Source organism: Crassostrea angulata, chromosome 10, assembly GCF_025612915.1.
Source record: "Crassostrea angulata isolate pt1a10 chromosome 10, ASM2561291v2, whole genome shotgun sequence".
Lineage (NCBI taxonomy): Eukaryota > Metazoa > Mollusca > Bivalvia > Ostreida > Ostreidae > Magallana > Magallana angulata.
In genome coordinates this window covers 16,012,782-16,031,355 of record NC_069120.1, presented here as the reverse complement: position 1 = coordinate 16,031,355, position 18,574 = coordinate 16,012,782, and the positions used below count along the sequence as shown (strand labels likewise).

The following is an 18,574-nucleotide window of genomic DNA, read 5'->3' as shown; positions in this document are numbered from 1 at the left end:
GTAATTTTCAATTTAAAAAAAATTCCCATTTATTAACCATTTTCTCTCCGGTGAGGCAAAATTAAATTAATTTTTTTCTGCTACAATAATTGAGTTAGTTAAAGATAGTTAAATCATCTCCATGCCATTAGGCACATAAGGCCAGTGTTTAATTATTCCCAGTTTCCATGGTGCTAAGCAGATGCATGAGCATCATTGACTCTCCCTGGATGGGACACCAGTCCATCGCAGGTTAACTCCAAGCATAAGCCAGTACCAAATTTCAGCTGGGTGGACTGAGACAATGCAGATAAAGTGCCTTTCCTAAGTGCACAACACACAACATCAAGTGACCACAGCAGGGTTGAACCAGCAACCTTTCGGGTACTGGCCTAATGCGCCTAGCTATGACCACTGAGCCATGTGCTTCAAACTATAATTGAGTGCCTACAAGTAAAGTCCTATTAAATTGACCAAGCTTTTATATCATATTAATATCGTTATATAAGGACTGCTGATAGTTTGGAATTTAATTGTTACATGTAAATCACCTGTTTGAAATGGTAATGTAATTTATGGTAATATATAACTATTTTCATCTGAATAAGTCTGATATTACCTTGAATTAATTGCATATCTCCTATCTACTCTATAAAAATAGGCGCTTACTGATATGTTCTACAACTAAATCAATTTATTGTTGATTTGATGGTTTCTCCTAATCAATGAGTGACAAAGGCATCGAAACCAGGAGGCCTAGCCCCCCCTTCCCCCCTTTTTTTTGGCCAAGATATACACATTGTCAATCATAACAAATAAATAATAAAGCATGCAATGATTTAAATTTCAGCTTTTAGTGTTTTTATCCAGAGCACAGTAGTAGCATTCTAAATCTAAAACTACTTTTTAATTTTACAATCCACTGCAGATAAACCACCCCCTTTTCATGGATTAGAATTTTGAAGATTGGCACAAAGGGTGGTTTGTTTTTTAATTTTTTGCTTTTCAAGAACTTGGATAGGTCTGAACCCTCTCCTCCCCCTTTCAATTTGCTTCTAATGCCGGTAAGTGATATTACCTTTTTATGTAGGCCATTATACATGTATATTTGATCTTATGGGTAGAAACTTACCAAATCAAAATTTAGAAATGGTTACATGTTTAGAGCTTTGGGTGATACCTTAATCCTCTATGAATGTTGGTAAACTTTTACCTGCTCATTTTAGTTTTAAAATACTTTTTACAGAAACAATCAATGCACACAAGATATAAGATTTTAGTTTTTTATTTGACTTGGCATCTCCATTAGAATTTTCTTGTTTTCGTTTGGATGAGCCCTCCATTGCTTCAATCAGAAGAGGTGGATCATTTAGCTTCAGGAACTGGAAAGTCCACAGTGTCAGTTCTACTTGATGAGCAGTCCAGGTTTTATCCTCTAAAAATACAAATACCTTTTAAGTAGGCATGATCTCTTATTAAAAGAAATATAAATCTGCTTTACTTAAAGATACATTTCACAAAGTTTAATTGAAATAGGTCCAATAATTCTACAGAAGAGAATAAAAAGTTATGCTTTGGACAATTAAAACAGATATTACCGGTATACAACTTTTCATCAGAAAAGCTGATTTGAGCATGCAGAATTTAAGAACAAGAGGCCCATGGGCCACATCGCTCACCTGAGGAACAATAGGTATGATAAAATCAGCTTAAATGGAGTCATTATACAAACTATACAAACATGATTTTCACAACTTTGAATCTACACTACCTGAGGATGCTTCCATACAAGTTTCAGCTTTCCTGGCTGATTAGTTTCTGAGAAGAAGATTTTTAAAGATTTACTCTTTATATTCTTATGTAAAACTTCGCCCCCATTGTGGCCCCACCCTACCCCCGGGGGTCATGATTTTCACAACTTTAAATCTACACTACCTGAGGATGCTTCCATATAAGTTTCAGCTTTCCTGGCTATATGGTTCTTGAGAAGAAGATTTTTGAAAATTTCTCAAAATTTTTCATTAATTTCTAATTATCTCCCCTTGAAAATGGGTGTGGCGCTTAATTTTCACAACTTTGAATCCCCTTTGCTAAAGGATGATTTGTGCCAAGTTTGGTTGAAATTGGCCCAGTAGTTCTTGAGAAGATGTTGAAAATGTGAAAAGTTTACGGACAGACGGACGACAGACAAAATGTGATCAGAAAAGCTCACTTGAGCTTTCAGCTCAGGTGAGCTAAAAAAGTGAACAGATGTTACCAAACCAAAAACAAATTTGAAGAACTTACAAACTTTTGAATTATTGCATATTTTATTTATTGCATAGCAGTCTTATAAATTACCTTTTTGAAGAATTTTTAATATTTGTTTAATTTGGTCCATATATTGTAAGTAAAATCCCAGGGTATACTGTAAGGGCATTAAACCTGGCAATGCCTGCATACTCTCATCTGCCATGAAGGCTGCTTGGTCAGGGGCACCTGCAGTTAGGACAGCTACAATGGTTGGGAAAATATGAAAGAACGTTTAGCGAAGTTTACAATTTGGGTACTTAATATATGTTGTTTTTGTAAATACATAATTAATACTGTATACAGGGTTATTGTTATTTTCATCCTGTGCAATTTTGGCCCTTCTACACTTGCAAACAGTTTTGCCCCAAATTGAATTCGCCCAGGCACACTTGCGTTTTAAGAGAAAGAATTTGAGACTTTGGAATTTGCCCAGTCTTAAATTCATCCTCTGACAACAAAGGTGAAAGGGGTGAAAATAAAATGGGGCAAATATTTCCCTGTATGCAGTTACTACTAGTAACAACTAAACATACATATACCTGTTATAGGTAAGGGATTTTTAACAAAAATAAGAGAATGAACTTTTTTATTAAAAAAGAAACAAATTAAAAATTTTGAAAGTTAATTAAGTAAAATTACTCATGCTATCAATGCTCAAAATAATACTTCCATTACCAGAGGCTGTTGCAGGACCAACTGCTTTTAAAACTGTAAGTTCTTCTATAGCCTTCTTCAAGTTTGGCAAATGTTTAAATGCTTTCTTACTGGCTGATATGATTAGGTCTTCAGAGTTGGATTCGACCATCTGTTGGAGTCGAGGGCGAAATTTGCCTTTCTATAATTTGAAAACATTAATAGTGACAAAAACAACTACCAGGATAAGTTCAAACTCAATAAAATCCACAAAGCACTAATAATTCGTTTTGAAAAGGCTTGTTTCATTTGATTCAAATATACATGTATATTTATTATTTATTCATTAGACCATACAAACTTACAGAGAGCTTCCACTTCATTAGTTCACATAACTCCATTTTTGTTACATACTTTTCATTCCTTTCTTGGATAGCTGCTGGTAATTCATTTTGAAACCTATTGAAAAAAAAACAATGTCAGTGTAAAATTTATCTTCATTTGAGCAGATTAAATGCGAATTGTTTTAAAGTATTTTACAAAAACACATATACCGTATAAATTTCAGCGAGACTGAGAAATTTTGACTGCATGTCATCTCTTCAGAAGAGACATTAGTAAAAATTTTCAGTCTCGACCAATCTCACTGAAATTTATACAATAGTAAACATAACAGGTCCAGTACAATCTCTTGATTTACCAATATAGCTTGAATAAGCTCAGGGTTGTCTCCAAGATCCGGGAGGCGGGGAATTCCCCCGCCTATAATGCCTTAATTACCCAGCTATTTTTGCATTTCAAACACAATGTAACTATAAGTAAGCCCCCTAGACCCCCGCCCCTTCTACTTTTTCATTTTCTCCTCCTACTTCAATTTTTAGGGACAATCCTGTTAAAGCTACAATGTATATAGTTTCTGAGACATAAATAACAAGTTAATAATGTTATTTATGTCTCTGATAGTTTATTAAGCTACTAGAATAGCTTGAGAAAGCTATTTATATTTTTTACGAAATGTTCATTAAAAGAAACAGACAAAAAATTGCAACAATATTGACCACAAAAAAGTAAGATAGTTTTAACATTGCAGCGCTTTTAAACACTTTTAAGCCAAAATTATATTTCCAATTTTTGTTCTTTTGTATGCATTGAGGCATGGATAAGAATGTTTTCTTCTCATTATGCTGAATCTTGTTTACCATAACTGACCTCCTTTAGTTCTATTACTGCACTAAAATGCAATTTTTTGTACATGCTGAAAAAATTACACATTAAAAAAAATATATGACAACTTGACCTGCATAAAATATATGCTGCAGAGACTGTTTAAATTTATGTCTCTAGTCTCTGATTAGATAGAATGTTCTATCGTTAAAATGACAGATGTCCTACGGACCAGGTTTAACCTGAGCGTAGCCTGGTCTCGGTAAGATTATTCTTTCTAGTCTCTGATAAAACTTTGCAAATTCAAAAATTACAGCGCACGACTAAATTACCATGAGTCTAATACTTTAAGTTCCTTCCCTTTCTCTGACTTCATTTTCGCCATTTTCATTTTAAATCCAGTCCCATACAATCTATAAACATTTAGCCATTTCTGACAATCTACGTTTGAAATAAACTTGTCCATTTCCCGCAATTTTTGTGTTTTTAGCAATTACATTTTTACCTTCGTCGAAGAAGAGCGCTTTAAACCGGAAGTATATCGTTCAGCTTCCTTCTGCCACGTTGGTATGCAGACTGACGTGTAAATACAGAAGTTTGGGTATTATACGTGTTCACATAGACGTTGTAATCATATTATGCCAGAGATAAATAATTAAGCTCACACAAAATTTTGGCACAGTGACTAAAACACAACAGTAACAGGTAAATATTCTTCGCTGAAGTGACCGGTATTTTGTAAAATGGCCGACTGTCAATTGTCAACATTGGTCAGATATTCAGATGTATTGATAGATTTTTCTGCTTTGATATATCTTTATTGTTATTAATCATATGATATTTTGTTAATGCATATTTTAACATGAATGATGGTGTGTACGTAAAATTATTATTGCTGCAATATGCGATAGATTATTTAAATGCTGAATTGTATTTGTTTTCCTTGAATTATTGTCTCTACACATATATGATATTATATCATTTGACCTTCATATTGAAAGTATCATTGTTTTATTTTACTCTATTCTATTTTATGCTCTGTTAGTTATCAAAGGGTTTTATTGGACTTTGCAAGAAGCAGCTAGGAGGGGCCTATATAATACCCCAAATATAAATTACCAGAGACATAAATAACAGAGATTGGCAACTCTGCCATTAGCATGTGTTGTTGTTGAAAAATGGTACAGGACCAACCTTATTTTTAGAACTACATTTTAGTGAACTGAGATAATGATCTTAAACCAAAAGTATATTGTTTTAATGAAAAGTGTGGATAGGTTTTAGACATTTTTGAAACAAAGAATTGAAAAATAAGATTAATATATAGAAAATATATTGGCCAGCTATAAAACATCAACAACATTTAGGAAACAAATTAGGAAGTAAAAAACTTTCTAGAAAGAAAACATGGCAGGAGTTGATGAGAATAGAGGGGGGATGGGTTAAGATAGGGTTGTTGCAGTTCAGATTACAGTTCTCTTACTAAACATCTGTAATGACCCATTTCTATCTTTTAATCAAACATTAATCTAAATACTGGTACTAATATGTCGGATTGTCCCTGCTGTAAAAGTAAGTGCTTCTTGCAAAAAGTCCATGTGCATTTATCAAATGCAAGTTTTTTTTTAAAATTAGTGAATTACATGAAATGTACATTAACAGGGATATCAGTTTAAAATTCATCTAGGATTTAGTGAAGTTACATATGTCTTTTACATTTTATACGAAACAAAACATCTGGCATGAGTACCAGTATAATAAATCAATGGTGCGAAAGTTTACACATTAACACTATGGTTTAAATTTTGTAGAAATGAAAGTAAAGGAAATTGAGAGGACGGCCAATGTGGCTTGGTCCCCTGCAAAACAACATCCAATTTATATGGTAGCAGGGACAGCAGCTCAACAGCTTGATGCTACATTCAGGTAAGTGTCTTAAAAAGTGTATAAATTGTAAACAATATTGTATGAAATGACAAATTGATATGCTTACTAAAAAACTCCCTTATTATTAAACTTCATTTCTGTTATGCTTTTACTGTTTACAAAATTGTTTTATTTTATATGCTATGATTACTTACTAGTATAATGTTTGTTTATTTTAATATATTTTTTCACTGTAGCACATCAGCTGCTCTTGAAGTATATCATCTAAATCTTACTGACCCTTCCCTCGACATGCCTTTGGTATCGTCAATACCATCTGACTGCAGGTAAGTTCACTTATCAAATTAACATTCTGTTAATATAAATTGTTATTCCAAGATGACATCTAATCACTCCTGTAATTGTTTTAGGTTCCACAAAGTTGTATGGGGTCCCCATGGAATGTCAGATTCTAGCCACTCAGCCGGGGTGGTGGTGGCAGGGGCAGACAATGGAAGTGTTTACTATTATGATGCTGCTGGATTGATTGAAGGAGATGAAGATTGTCTTATGTTTAAAAACAATAAGCATGTTGGGGCTGTCAAGGCACTAGATTTTAATCCATTTCAGGTAAGGATAAGATTGCAGTTGATTAGTTGCATCAAGTGTATTATGATTATATCATGTTTTTATGGAGTAACAGAACAAATATTTTGAAAAAATGACCATCATTTGCATGCTGTTTGATTTGTGATTTTGGTTAATAAGCATAAGTTAACTTTTTTATTTGCAGACAAATTTACTAGCATCAGGAGCATCAGACTCAGAAATTTATATTTGGGATTTAAATAAACCAGAAAACCCAATGACACCTGGGGCAAAATCACAGGTATTGAGATGAACATTTAAATAGTTTTACAATTTGTGGAATTTATACACAGAAAAATTAAAGAATTTGAATAAAAGCAGATAAAGTTTGCATAATTCCTCTTGTTCAGCCACCCGAAGAAGTAGCCTGTGTGTCCTGGAACAAACAAGTTCAACACATCCTGGGCTCAACATTTGCTGCTAGATGTGTTGTCTGGGATCTCAGAAAGAATGAACCAATCATTAAGATCAGTGATAGTATGTCAAGGGTAAGTCACTCAATCTCTATTATATCACTTCAATAAAGCATTGAACTATGTGTACATTTGAATGCCTTTTTATGACTTGATTTTAAATGGTGTGATGTTTCCTCAGATCAAGTCTAAGATTGTAAGCTGGCACCCTGACGTAGCCACACAGCTGTGTCTGTCCTCTGAGGATGACCACACCCCTGTCATACAACTGTGGGATCTACGCTATGCCACTTCCCCGGTCAAACAATTAGAAAACCATACCAGGTATTTATCTTTCTTTAAAATATTAAATCTCTACAATATGAGCACCAGAATAATAGAATGTTTGTGTACAATGCATGTATTAAGATGTATGTGTAAGATGAATTTAATGTTGTAACTGCAACTCCTTTCAATTTCACTTGAAGAGGTGTGTTGGATATTGCCTGGTGTCCACAGGACTCTGATTTGCTGTTAAGTTGTGGAAAAGACAACAGAATTCTATGCTGGAACCCTAACAGTAATGTTCAAGGAGGAGAGGTACAGTAATTTAGTTTTAACACATTATATTAGTGTATGCCCTATGATCAGACAATAATTTATGTAATCAATTTTTTAAGATAACGCTTCTTTTAGAATCAGAATTTTTTTGCTCAGGTTGTGTATGAACTACCAACGAGTAATCAGTGGTGTTTTGATGTAAAATGGTGTCCTCGAAATCCAGCTGTGATTTCTAGCTCTTCTTTTGATGGGCATGTTACAGTGTATTCCCTAATGGGTGGTGGACATCCAATTCATCAGAGTAATAAGGTATTTATAAAATTGAAACTTTCACACATTTTAAATTTTAAAGAATTGACAATTTTCATGAAGCTGTGATTCAGAATTTGATTACTATTAATCTTTATGATATCAACATATTAAAATGTGTCACTGTTTGGATAGGTTGCAGAGGCTTTCAATTCTAATGACCCATTTGCACAGGCCACTCCTGTTACTGAAAATACACAAAATGTGATGCCACTTCAAAAACCACCCAAGTGGTTAAAAAAGCCTGTTGGAGTCAACTTTGGGGTAAATAGAAATTTATTGAGTTATCAGTAATTTGAATGCATTTTAAAACCTTGCAACTTGCGTATGTATGAAACCATAAACATGTACATGCACAATGTTTTTAACAATTAATCAGCAAACTGGGAGTCTTATAAACTGACATCCATGACTGTCTCTCTTTCTGTAAATTTTTAAATTGATATGAAACATCTTATACATGTATCCAGGGCTCGACATTAACGCTTGTCCGCTTGTCCGGCACCAGTTAAAAAAATATGCGGACAAGTGAATATTGCTGGCCACTTGTCCGACTGGACAAGTGCATTTTTTATATTAAGAAGTCTCCAACATTTAAAAAAGAAAAGAAAGTTTTGTGATAAGTTTATCCGTAGTCTCGTTATAAGTTTATCGATTAGTTATTTTGAATTTCGATCCCGACATCAAATTGCAATGCAATTGAGTTACTCTTGATCGGGATTGAAGTTTACTAATTTCAAACAACTGTCAAGGTGTGGATCTTAGTTCTTACAAAGTACCAAACACATATGTTAAGAAAAAGAAAGGAAGAAAAGGTAGCAAAGATAAAGGATTATGGAAAGAAATGTAACTTATTTTAGGTTTCATTCATCATTGATAGACTATGATGACTTTCCATGTTTAGTTTAAAAAACAGCTGAGAAATCAATATAACAGTTACATGTATTTTTAAACCTGATGCTAAATTTAAGATGTCTTGTAATTTGCCATGACAAAGCTACAGCTGACAAATCATGTTTAATGTTATATAGAACAAATACATGTAGGCCTACATAATTATAGGAAAGACACTTTAAGTTTCCATTTAAAAAGTCAGGTTATTAATTATAGCTAGAGTATTAATCAATAAATGATTTTATTTTAGTAATAGAGTACTGTAGTTTTCAAGTTGACAATATTTGATCTTTAATATTGAAAATTTTTCGGACAAGTGAAGTTGAAGTTCGGACAAGTAAATGTTTTGGTCACTTGTCCGAATGGACAAGTAGGAAAAAAAGTTAATGTAGAGCCCTGGTATCTGAAAATTCAGACATTTTATTGGCAATCCTCAGTCCTAGAGTCTATTAAAGAGGACAAAACAAACTCTGGCAATACATGTACTTACATGTATTCATGAAGCAATTTCATTAAATACGAAATTTATTAACATCTTAGAATGTTAAAATTGTATATTGTGAATTTTTCATTAATCTACATGTATACATAGAATTCAATAATGGTCATGACAAAATTTTGTCATGACCATTATTGAATTCTATGTATACATGTAGATTAAATGAACATTATTTCTTGTGTAGTTTGGTGGTCGCCTTGTAAGCTTTGAGAACACAAAGTCCCAGAATCCACAACAGCCCACCCCTAAAGTGGTGTACATTAGCCAGGTGGTGACAGAGACGGACCTTCTACAGAGGTCCCATCAGCTGGAGCAGGCTCTGGAAAACGGCCAGTATGTCGAATATTGTGCCATGAAATCGGCAAACTGTACAGATCCTCTACAGGAAAATATATGGAACTTTTTACGAGTCAACTTCGAAAAGGAACCTAGAGAGCATTTTATTCAGCTTTTGGGTTTTGACAAAACTGATCTGGCTAAAAAGGTAAATTCTATTGAAGAAAAACTGAAAGATTTATGCAAATTGTGTTTATTTACATAGTGTTGTGTATATTGCATGAGGCTGATTTTGTCTTGAGAAAACTAATCAAGTATTATGGTTGGTTACACAGGTTTCTGAGCACGTGGGTCTCGGACAGGATGCTGGAGTAGATGCCAAGGTTCTGGCACAGAAAATGGCACAACTTAGTCCAGAGGTACACAATATTTTACATATACATGCACAGTAGATCATGGATTTTATTTTATTTCTTAGATATCTTAATTCCAAAATCTTTTTGTTTTTGAAAGGATAAGCAACAAGCAGGACTAAGAGCCTCAGCAGAAGGCTCTCCAGTGGTTGGATCTAAGGTATGTCACATTTATACAGGAATCTGTACAACTATCAAATGCTTTGTGTTAAAGTGAGACACATTTTTTGTAGATCTTTTATTAATGTAATTTGTGACTGAGGAAGTCAGAGGAACTGAAATACATTTGTGATAATGTTTGGTTTTTAGACACCAGTTAGCCAGGATGAAGCTTCATCTGCTTTTGATAATATTGGTTTATCACAAAGTACTAAATCATTAGACAAAGAATCCTTGAAACCACTGGTGATACCTACTGATCAAGGTCAGTATAGTATAAGTTGTGAAAAAGATGTGTAGTTGTTATTATTTTCTTATACATGTACATGTACTGAAATGATTTTGTGATGACTGTTGTATCTGTGGACTTTAGATGCTGATGGGCTTTTGAGTCAGGCCTTGCTTACTGGGAACTTTGAAGCTGCAGTAGAAATCTGTATGATTGAAAACAAAATGGCTGAGGCTATTATCCTGGCTATAGCAGGAGGACCAGATCTCCTGAGTAGAACACAGAAAAGATTCTTTCAGAAGAGCAAATGCAGCATAGGAAGGGTATGGAGGTTTAAAATTCTTTTATTTTCAAGACTTTATCTACCTGTCAACTTAGTTTTATTGCACCATACTATGTTGCAAGAACTCGTATGAATTCATGATAGAGCATGTGTACCGTAATCCGGTGAATATAATACGCACTTTTTTCCAACCATTTTTTACCGTGAGAAAGGGGTGCGTATTATGCATCCCTATAGGATTTGGACATATTTTTTCCCTAGGTGAAGCACGGGATATCGTACTACAGTATTACCTATGCTGTTCACAGACAAGACCGATACCCTGCTATACATCGTAACATTACTTCATTGCCACATACATATTATTATTTAACCCTTAGGAAATCATTATTATAGCATGTAATTAAAGAAAATGTATACTTAAAGTCTGTTAATAAATAAACTGTTTTAAAATGGCCTTTAAAAATTAATTTGAACTGTCTATTCTTTATCTCCGTGTACGCCGCCATTACTGCTGTTATTAATAGAATGCAGGCTTGGGTGGCCACGTGCTCTTTGAAAACAGCTTACACGTCATGTGGCTCATTTTTAACCATTTTCATGTAATGCTAATTGATTTATTGCAAATAATTATGACTATAAATAATTCTATAACCTATTCCGGTAATTGAAGCCATTGTTGTGCTCCCCTACCGCTAACGCTTGACACCTTGGGTATCTCTGTCACTCCCCTTAGGCTATAAGTGTTCTATACACAACACAACTATTTGTGCACATATTTTATTATGTTCCAGGCCTCTAATTGATCACTTTGATCGGAATTATTTAAGAATTTAATTAGGTCCGTAATCTTCATACCTGTACACCGTCCGTTTTTCACTACACAATTATATAACCCTTGTTAAAAGTAGTGGATTTTATTTCCGGTAGAATATTTAATACTAGGTCTATTTAAAACATGATTATGAAATAAAGATATTACCGCGATGTATTAGTTATAATAAATCAGTATCTAAAAAAATATAGTTTTTTTCTTATTTCCGGTAGCGTATTCCCGCGGTGAAGTTGAGCGTGCATACAAAGTTGATACTCGGGATACCGTTTGGTCAATTTTTTTGATGCGTATTATACATCCCAACAAGCTTTTTTCCACCACTTTCAGACCCAAAGTGGGGGGTGCGTATTGTACACTACTGCGTATTATATTCACCGGATTACGGTAATTGTAAATTGATTGGTACATCAAGACCTGTGCATCTTTACTTTTCAAAGCAATTGATGTTTTAGAACCATTTTAACAAGGCCTTGGACTTTTAGTAGGATGTTACTATCTATTTCTTGCGTCAAAACAAGTTAAGAATGACATTGGTTTCGAGTGAAATATACACCGACTGCGTGGATTTAGCTGAAAATCCAGACAAATCTTGTTGATTTCAAAGATCAATGGCTGTGTGGCCTGCAATGAAATAGACAGGCTTTCGTCACATTGTTGTTTGACTCTAACTGCCCAAAGTCCAAGCTCTTGTTAAAATGGTTCTAATAATTTCCATGAGATTTAATAATGTCTGATATCATGCTTGCAGCTGATATCCTCAGTGGTCACCCATGACTGGTCACATATTGTGGAGACATGTGACCTCTCCAACTGGAAAGAGGCTTTGGCCTTAATCTTAACCTATGCCTCCCCAGATGAATTCCCCACTCTCTGTGGTAAGTATAGAGCTACAACACAGCCCGAAAAGTTGATATTACAAGGGCTGGATAAAAAATTTCATACTGTATAAGCACATATTTTCTTTCGTTGTTTTTAAATGAAATAAGATTTCCTTGGCATTTAATTTCATCATATTGTAATCTCTTTGTATTCATTATAACTTAGGTTAAAAATTTGTCATGGATTTAATTTCGTTGATTTATATAATGCCAACAAAAATAACGAAATTAACTCCCCAACGAATATTTCTGCTTCTACAGTATATTCCCCTCTTCCTAGTAGCTAGTTAACTTATACAAACACATGTAAAGGAAATATCTAAATTATGTTAAAAAAAAAGTTCTTGGGAATTTTATTCAAGAACAATAAACTGAAAGAAGTGAAACTATTACAGACACGCTGGCTGAGAGACTGGAGACAGAGAGTGCTGGGGACCTCAGTGTATATGCCAGTCTATGTTACATCTGTTCAGGAAATATTGAAAACCTTCTCAGAAATTGGTTTGACAACTCAGAAGGTCACAATACCCCTCTAGGATTACAGGTAGGTAGTTTGTTTTGTTTCATTGAATTTTACTTCACTTACATATTTGAAATTAAATTGAAAACATAAATTTGATGGATAATGACAAAAATTGAAAAATTGGGAAGACCGTATCATTTTAATATTTAAGGAGGCATTTGAAATGATTATTCTTAATAAAATTTTAACCTTGTTTGTAGGACATGGTAGAGAAGGTGATGTTACTTAGAAAGGCTGTAGAATTGTCTCGGGGACAAGTAACAGACATCAGTGGAGGGTTGCTGGCAGAGAAGATGAATGAATATGCCAGCCTCCTGGCTGCTCAGGGAAGCTTGGACACAGCCGTCAGATACCTTGGAAATTCTACAGAAGTAAGAATCTGTTTTATTATTTGATATTGCTCTCTGATATTAAGTTGTTAAATTTTTAATCAGGTAAAAAAAATTTTTCATTGGTTAAGCAACAAAGTTTCAGTGAAAAATTTCATAGAGGAAAATTTCCGTAGAGTTAGAATCTTCAGTAACATTCATTGATTTAACTTCTTTTGTTGATTCGTTACAGGCAAATCTGCTCATTTTGAAAGACAGACTGTACAACTCATTAGGTGCTCAGGGAATGCAGTGCCCATTCCGAAAGATCAATGTCTTACCAGCTGGTGCTAAGCAGCCCCAGCAGCCTCAGCAACGCAGCACTCAGGCCCAAAGACAGGCTGGTCAAATAGGGACACGTCAGGCACAGGCCAAGGGCTCGTTTGGCACTGTGACCACACCCAGTAGTTCTTACAGCAATCCTGGGACTTATACCACACCATACTCCCAGATGAACGGGACAAATTCACAACCATCTTACTATAATCCCGCTGCTAATGTTACTGCAACACCCCCAATGAGCAGTGCAGGAGTCATGGGGAAAGGTACAGTTATCTTGCATGGTGAATTACATGTTTCTTTTTGAGGTTGGATCTATTAACTTTTCTATGAACGTGTGCAGATTGTAGCTGGTAATAACAATCATGGTGTATTGATATTTTTACTAGAACCTGAATTCATTAAAGTATTCTCAATTTTTTTTTTTTTTTTGGTGCAGGGCCATTATCACACAAGTACCCCTCGTATCCAGCCACAACATCAGCATATGGGATGGATTCGTACTCACCGGCAGGTTTATATCAGCCAAGCAATCAGCCTTATAATCCAGTTCAAACATTTGATCCATCACAATATAGGTAGGCCGAAATTTTCATAATAATCATGTACAGTATATGAATGTTTTCATTACTCGAACATACCTTGTGAGTTTATACATGATTGGCACCTTGTGCTTCAATACATTATGTACCTGGTAATCTAAAATATATTCCATGTCTTCCCTTCTTTAAAATCCTGATGACTGTGTTTACTTTAAGTGGAATGGGAGCTTCTAACCAGCCAGCAAGCCAGCCAACAAATATATACCAACCTCCCTCCAATCCAGGTATCTCAATCCTATTTATTTGCTGAATGATGTATAACTAGCTATAAATGTGAAGAAAGCTTCATTTATCAAGAGACAGCTATGCTTAATGTACATGAATGTATACACTGTGAGAGATACACATTGTAAACTTTGTTACAGGAGGCTCTGCATCATCCGTATCTCCACCTACGAGTGATTACCCAAATGTTCAGTCATTCATGCACAGCCCACCCTCTTCAGCTTGGAATGATCCCCCAATAGTGAAAGATAAGAAGCCAAAGGTAATCTACTTTTGTTATTAGGAGTAATGGAAAATGTCTCAACTATGATATTCATGAATATTTGATGGTATATGGTAAACTGTAAAGGCAAATGAAAATTATTTGACGTGTAAAACAAAAAATATTTGTAGAATCCTCCAGCACAGTACGATGGTTCGGCCATGACGAGTCCGTTTTATGGTCAGTCTGTGCCAGCAGATGTTGGTCAGCCAGGAGGAGTTACAAACTACAATCTGTACAATCCACAGGAGCATCAGGCCGAGATACAGGTAAAGCTGTCTCCTAATTCTTGGAGAGTTGTTAATTGTTATGAAAATTTTAAAGATTAAGGATTTTCTTTTAATGAAAGTATTTAGCCTATCTTTGGACGGCATAGCTGGTTTTTTCTGAACAATATGATATTAATCATGTCTTGTAACTACTTTCTACATGTACTTGATTTGTTGCCTGTTTAAGTTCATGTTAGAAGTGTAGATTAGCAGACAAATGAATGCATTATTAGTTATTCTTCAGTAGTTTATTTATTTTAATTTATTGTTTCTGGTTAATTCTGTTCCTTATTACATAAAAGGTTCTTTGACTGTTAAATTGTACCTACCCTTAAGAGTATGAATAAATAGCCATGATGGAACAGTGAATTACACACCTACTAATTATAATTCAACTGAAGAGCAGGAGAGCTTGGCTTTCTTTCTTTGTATTCTCTGCATGGCATGCTTTCTTGCATTAATCTTCACTGTACCTTCAGCCCGCCCAACCTCGGCGTTCATTCCAAAACACCCTTGCTACTCCCGCCACTCAACAGAAGGTGAGACTGTGTAGACTGCCCAGTATGTGTCTGTCACACTGAACATTCTTTATCTCAACACTTCAGATTCAATTTACCAACTCAGTTGCATTTCTTTTAATCTACTCTTACATCAGTACTACTAAAGAAACTGTAAATGCATTTTTGTTTATTACTCACGAAATTAAATTTGTTTGAAACATTTGATTTGCATTTAACTTTATATTCAATTAGGCATCCTGATTGTTGTGCATGCCTCTAACAATGCAGTCTGGTCCTGGACTGGAGGAGACTAACATGAATGTCTAGTTGTTATGTTGTTTTGTTTCTTGTTTTAGGCTGCAGCCTCTGTTCCGCCCCCAGAACCCCCCAAGCCAGTGGAGAAGGGACCAATTCCATCTGAACACAAAGTTTTACAGGATATATTCACCAGTCTGGTACTCAATTGCTCCAGCGTGGCATCTAATGCTGTAAGTACACTGATATCTCAAATCCTCTATGAATGATATTTTTGTCTCAGTCATAAATATTTTTCATATGACATTGTCAAGAAAATATTTTGTGTGAAGGGAATTGAGGTATTACATGGCTTATGTTTTTTGTTTTTCAGCAAATGAAAAGAAAGTTAGACGACGTTTCTAGAAAACTAGAAGTTTTGTATGACAGATTAAGAGAAAACAGAGTAAGTATTCTAAGAGTACAATTGTACTTAAATCCATGTTTTAAGGGAATTAGCCTAAATTGTATATTTAAGGCTCTCTTTTCTAAGGCCCCCCTCCCCCTGAAGTTGATACTGCAGTGGCTGCAAGTTAGTAAACACATGGAATAAAAGGTTCAGCTTGGCTTAAATACACATGAAGAAAATTAAATATATTTTCTGATATTACTCTGAAACACACTAAAGAGTTGAAATTCCAGGGTGCATGATATTTTATGTAGTTAGAGTGACCTGCCTTTTCATGTAAAATAGATTGATCTGTAATCTACAGTATCAAGACGAAAATATTTTGGATTAAAATAATGTACATGTACTATAAGAATACTACCATGGTATATGTATATAGACATGAACATAAGTAGATAAAAGTGATATCATTTTGTAAGTACTTCATTGTGTATTTTTCTAGATAAAAATTAACATATACCAATGTCAAAAACCTTATGAATAGTGTTGGCATGGAGCATTCTTATAATTTGGTCCTTGTTTAACTGCATTGTCAGAAAACATACTTGATTTGGTCCTTGATTTACAGCACTGTCAGAGAACATACTTGATTTGGTCCTTGATTTACAGCACTGTCAGAGAACATACTTGCTTTGGTTCTTGTTTTACTGTGTTGTCAGAGAACATATTTGATTTGATCCTTGATTTACTGCACTGTCAGAGAACATACTTGATTTGGTTCTTGTTTTACAGCACTGTCAGAGAATATATTTGATTTGGTCCTTGATTTACAGCACTGTCAGAGAACATACTTGATTTGGTCCTTGATTTACAGCACTGTCAGAGAACATACTTGATTTGGTCCTTGATTTACAGCATTGTCAGAGAACATACTTGATTTGGTCCTTGATTTACAGCACTGTCAGAGAACATACTTGATTTGGTCCTTGATTTACAGCACTGTCAGAGAACATATTTGATTTGGTTCTTGTTTTACAGCACTGTCAGAGAACATATTTGATTTGGTTCTTGTTTTACAGCTCTCCCAGTCTGTGGTTCTAGGCCTGCATCAGATCGTCCAGGCTGTTCAGCAATACGATTACAACACAGCTCTCCAGATCTACACTCAGATGATCAGCCAAGCCAACTTCTCAGAAATCAGTAGCTTTATGCCAGGACTCAAAGTTTTAATACAGTCAGCAATGCAATTGAATGTTTATGTGCAAGCTCATTAGTCTATGTAAACATGTAGGTAGGATTTTACAGTATTTATATTGTGAGCAACATAGCTGCCAAATTTTAGAAAGGTGTATGGAAATGTTGAGAAAACTTCATGTGATAATAATGATAAATTTGATGTTCTTGTTGAATGTCAGAGAAATTGATTGTGGAGATTAAAGCTGTTATAAAATTGACATTGATAAAAATGAGAATTCCTCATTTTAATAATACAGATATATATTTTTCTGTTGTTTTGAGACTTACTTGAATTGTGAAACAAGTATTTATTATGAGGGTGAAAGTAAAGCAATTTATGATGACTGAAGAGAGTGTATCTTGCTTTGACCATGAACAAGTTTGTATGACATCTTTTATTACATTATAATACAAGTCGTATTGGCAGCCACGATTTGATTGATTTTTCTTTTATGTGGTTTTTCTCTGTTAGGGCTTCACATTTTTGTTTCTGACATAGCGAGTGGAGAGTTTTTCTAGTCATTCTGATAAAACCTTACATAAATGGTTGACATAATTTTCCGTTAATTGTACAACACTGAGATTACTGTACTGTTGTCTATGCACCAGTCATTGGAATAAAATGCTAATATCAGTCATCATCAAATTTACCAGAAAAGATCAACCATTGAGTGTAAGGTTATGTATTGATAGCATTATTGACAAAGTTTGTTCCAAATTTACTGTCAACTTGGCGTAATGGTTGTTAAAACTTTCATGTTTGGTCCATTATATAAATTATCAATCATAATGTTGACTCTAAATTAAGCAGAATCTTGGTTATTTAATCCATACATGTAACTGTATTTGTGATTGGCTGCTGCATACTATGAATAAAATGTTAAATGTCTGCTGACTAGTTTACTTTTCTAATTGTACATTACAACATTGGCCGAGATCTTGTAAATGAAAGATGCCTACAGGTTTATGAAATTTGGGATATTAATTCTTTTAATGATTCTTCACAACAATAGCTTTGATAGAGTGTACAGGGGCTCGAGTCTTTGGTAAGCACAGCGAAAAATCGTATTTTTAACAGTCAATTTCTGTGTAATGTGTAAACAACTTTCGGAGCTTTGTCCATTTCTGACCAACAAAATATAACTAGAATGCCTACAGTCTCTCTAAAAACGACATTGAACAAGCTCTTGACCTTCTCTGGAAAACGATGTAAAATTTAATACATGTATCAGGATTACTTTTTCTGTGATTTGATGATGAATGTGAGAAAACGGTTTCTTTTTCTAGGTACAGTAATTCTTTTAAGCTGTAAAATACGGGAAAATTTTCATCAAATCTATTATGACGTCACAATGGT

General features: G+C 34.5%; 2 protein-coding genes across 3 annotated transcripts; one reads left to right on the top strand and one right to left on the bottom strand.

Moving 5' to 3' along the window:
* Window positions 1–1,181: 1,181 nt before the first annotated feature.
* On the bottom strand, window positions 1,182–4,572 carry LOC128165574 (uncharacterized). The gene is made up of 5 exons (XM_052830238.1): window positions 4,401–4,572; window positions 3,270–3,363; window positions 2,947–3,106; window positions 2,320–2,472; window positions 1,182–1,414 (listed from the first exon to the last, which is right to left on the bottom strand). Exons 1-5 carry the CDS (start codon window positions 4,532–4,534, stop codon window positions 1,197–1,199), a joined length of 759 nt encoding a protein of 252 aa, XP_052686198.1. The 5' UTR covers window positions 4,535–4,572; the 3' UTR covers window positions 1,182–1,196.
* Window positions 4,573–4,618: 46 nt separating this feature from the next.
* On the top strand, window positions 4,619–18,106 carry LOC128165566 (protein transport protein Sec31A-like). 2 transcript variants are annotated; one of them, XM_052830226.1, is made up of 27 exons: window positions 4,619–4,773; window positions 5,880–5,994; window positions 6,192–6,281; window positions 6,366–6,564; window positions 6,728–6,823; window positions 6,933–7,070; window positions 7,177–7,319; window positions 7,463–7,574; window positions 7,692–7,844; window positions 7,980–8,108; window positions 9,422–9,721; window positions 9,849–9,932; window positions 10,027–10,086; window positions 10,236–10,350; window positions 10,459–10,637; window positions 12,181–12,307; window positions 12,706–12,854; window positions 13,034–13,204; window positions 13,395–13,746; window positions 13,920–14,058; window positions 14,239–14,306; window positions 14,448–14,569; window positions 14,701–14,838; window positions 15,318–15,377; window positions 15,695–15,826; window positions 15,967–16,038; window positions 17,061–18,106. In XM_052830226.1, exons 2-27 carry the CDS (start codon window positions 5,882–5,884, stop codon window positions 17,253–17,255), a joined length of 3,636 nt encoding a protein of 1,211 aa, XP_052686186.1. In that variant the 5' UTR covers window positions 4,619–4,773; window positions 5,880–5,881; the 3' UTR covers window positions 17,256–18,106. The 2 variants fall into 2 exon arrangements, with proteins under 2 accessions (XP_052686186.1, XP_052686187.1); XM_052830227.1 differs by lacking the exon at window positions 15,318–15,377 and having other exon boundaries at window positions 4,620–4,773.
* The last annotated feature ends 468 nt before the right edge of the window (window positions 18,107–18,574 follow it).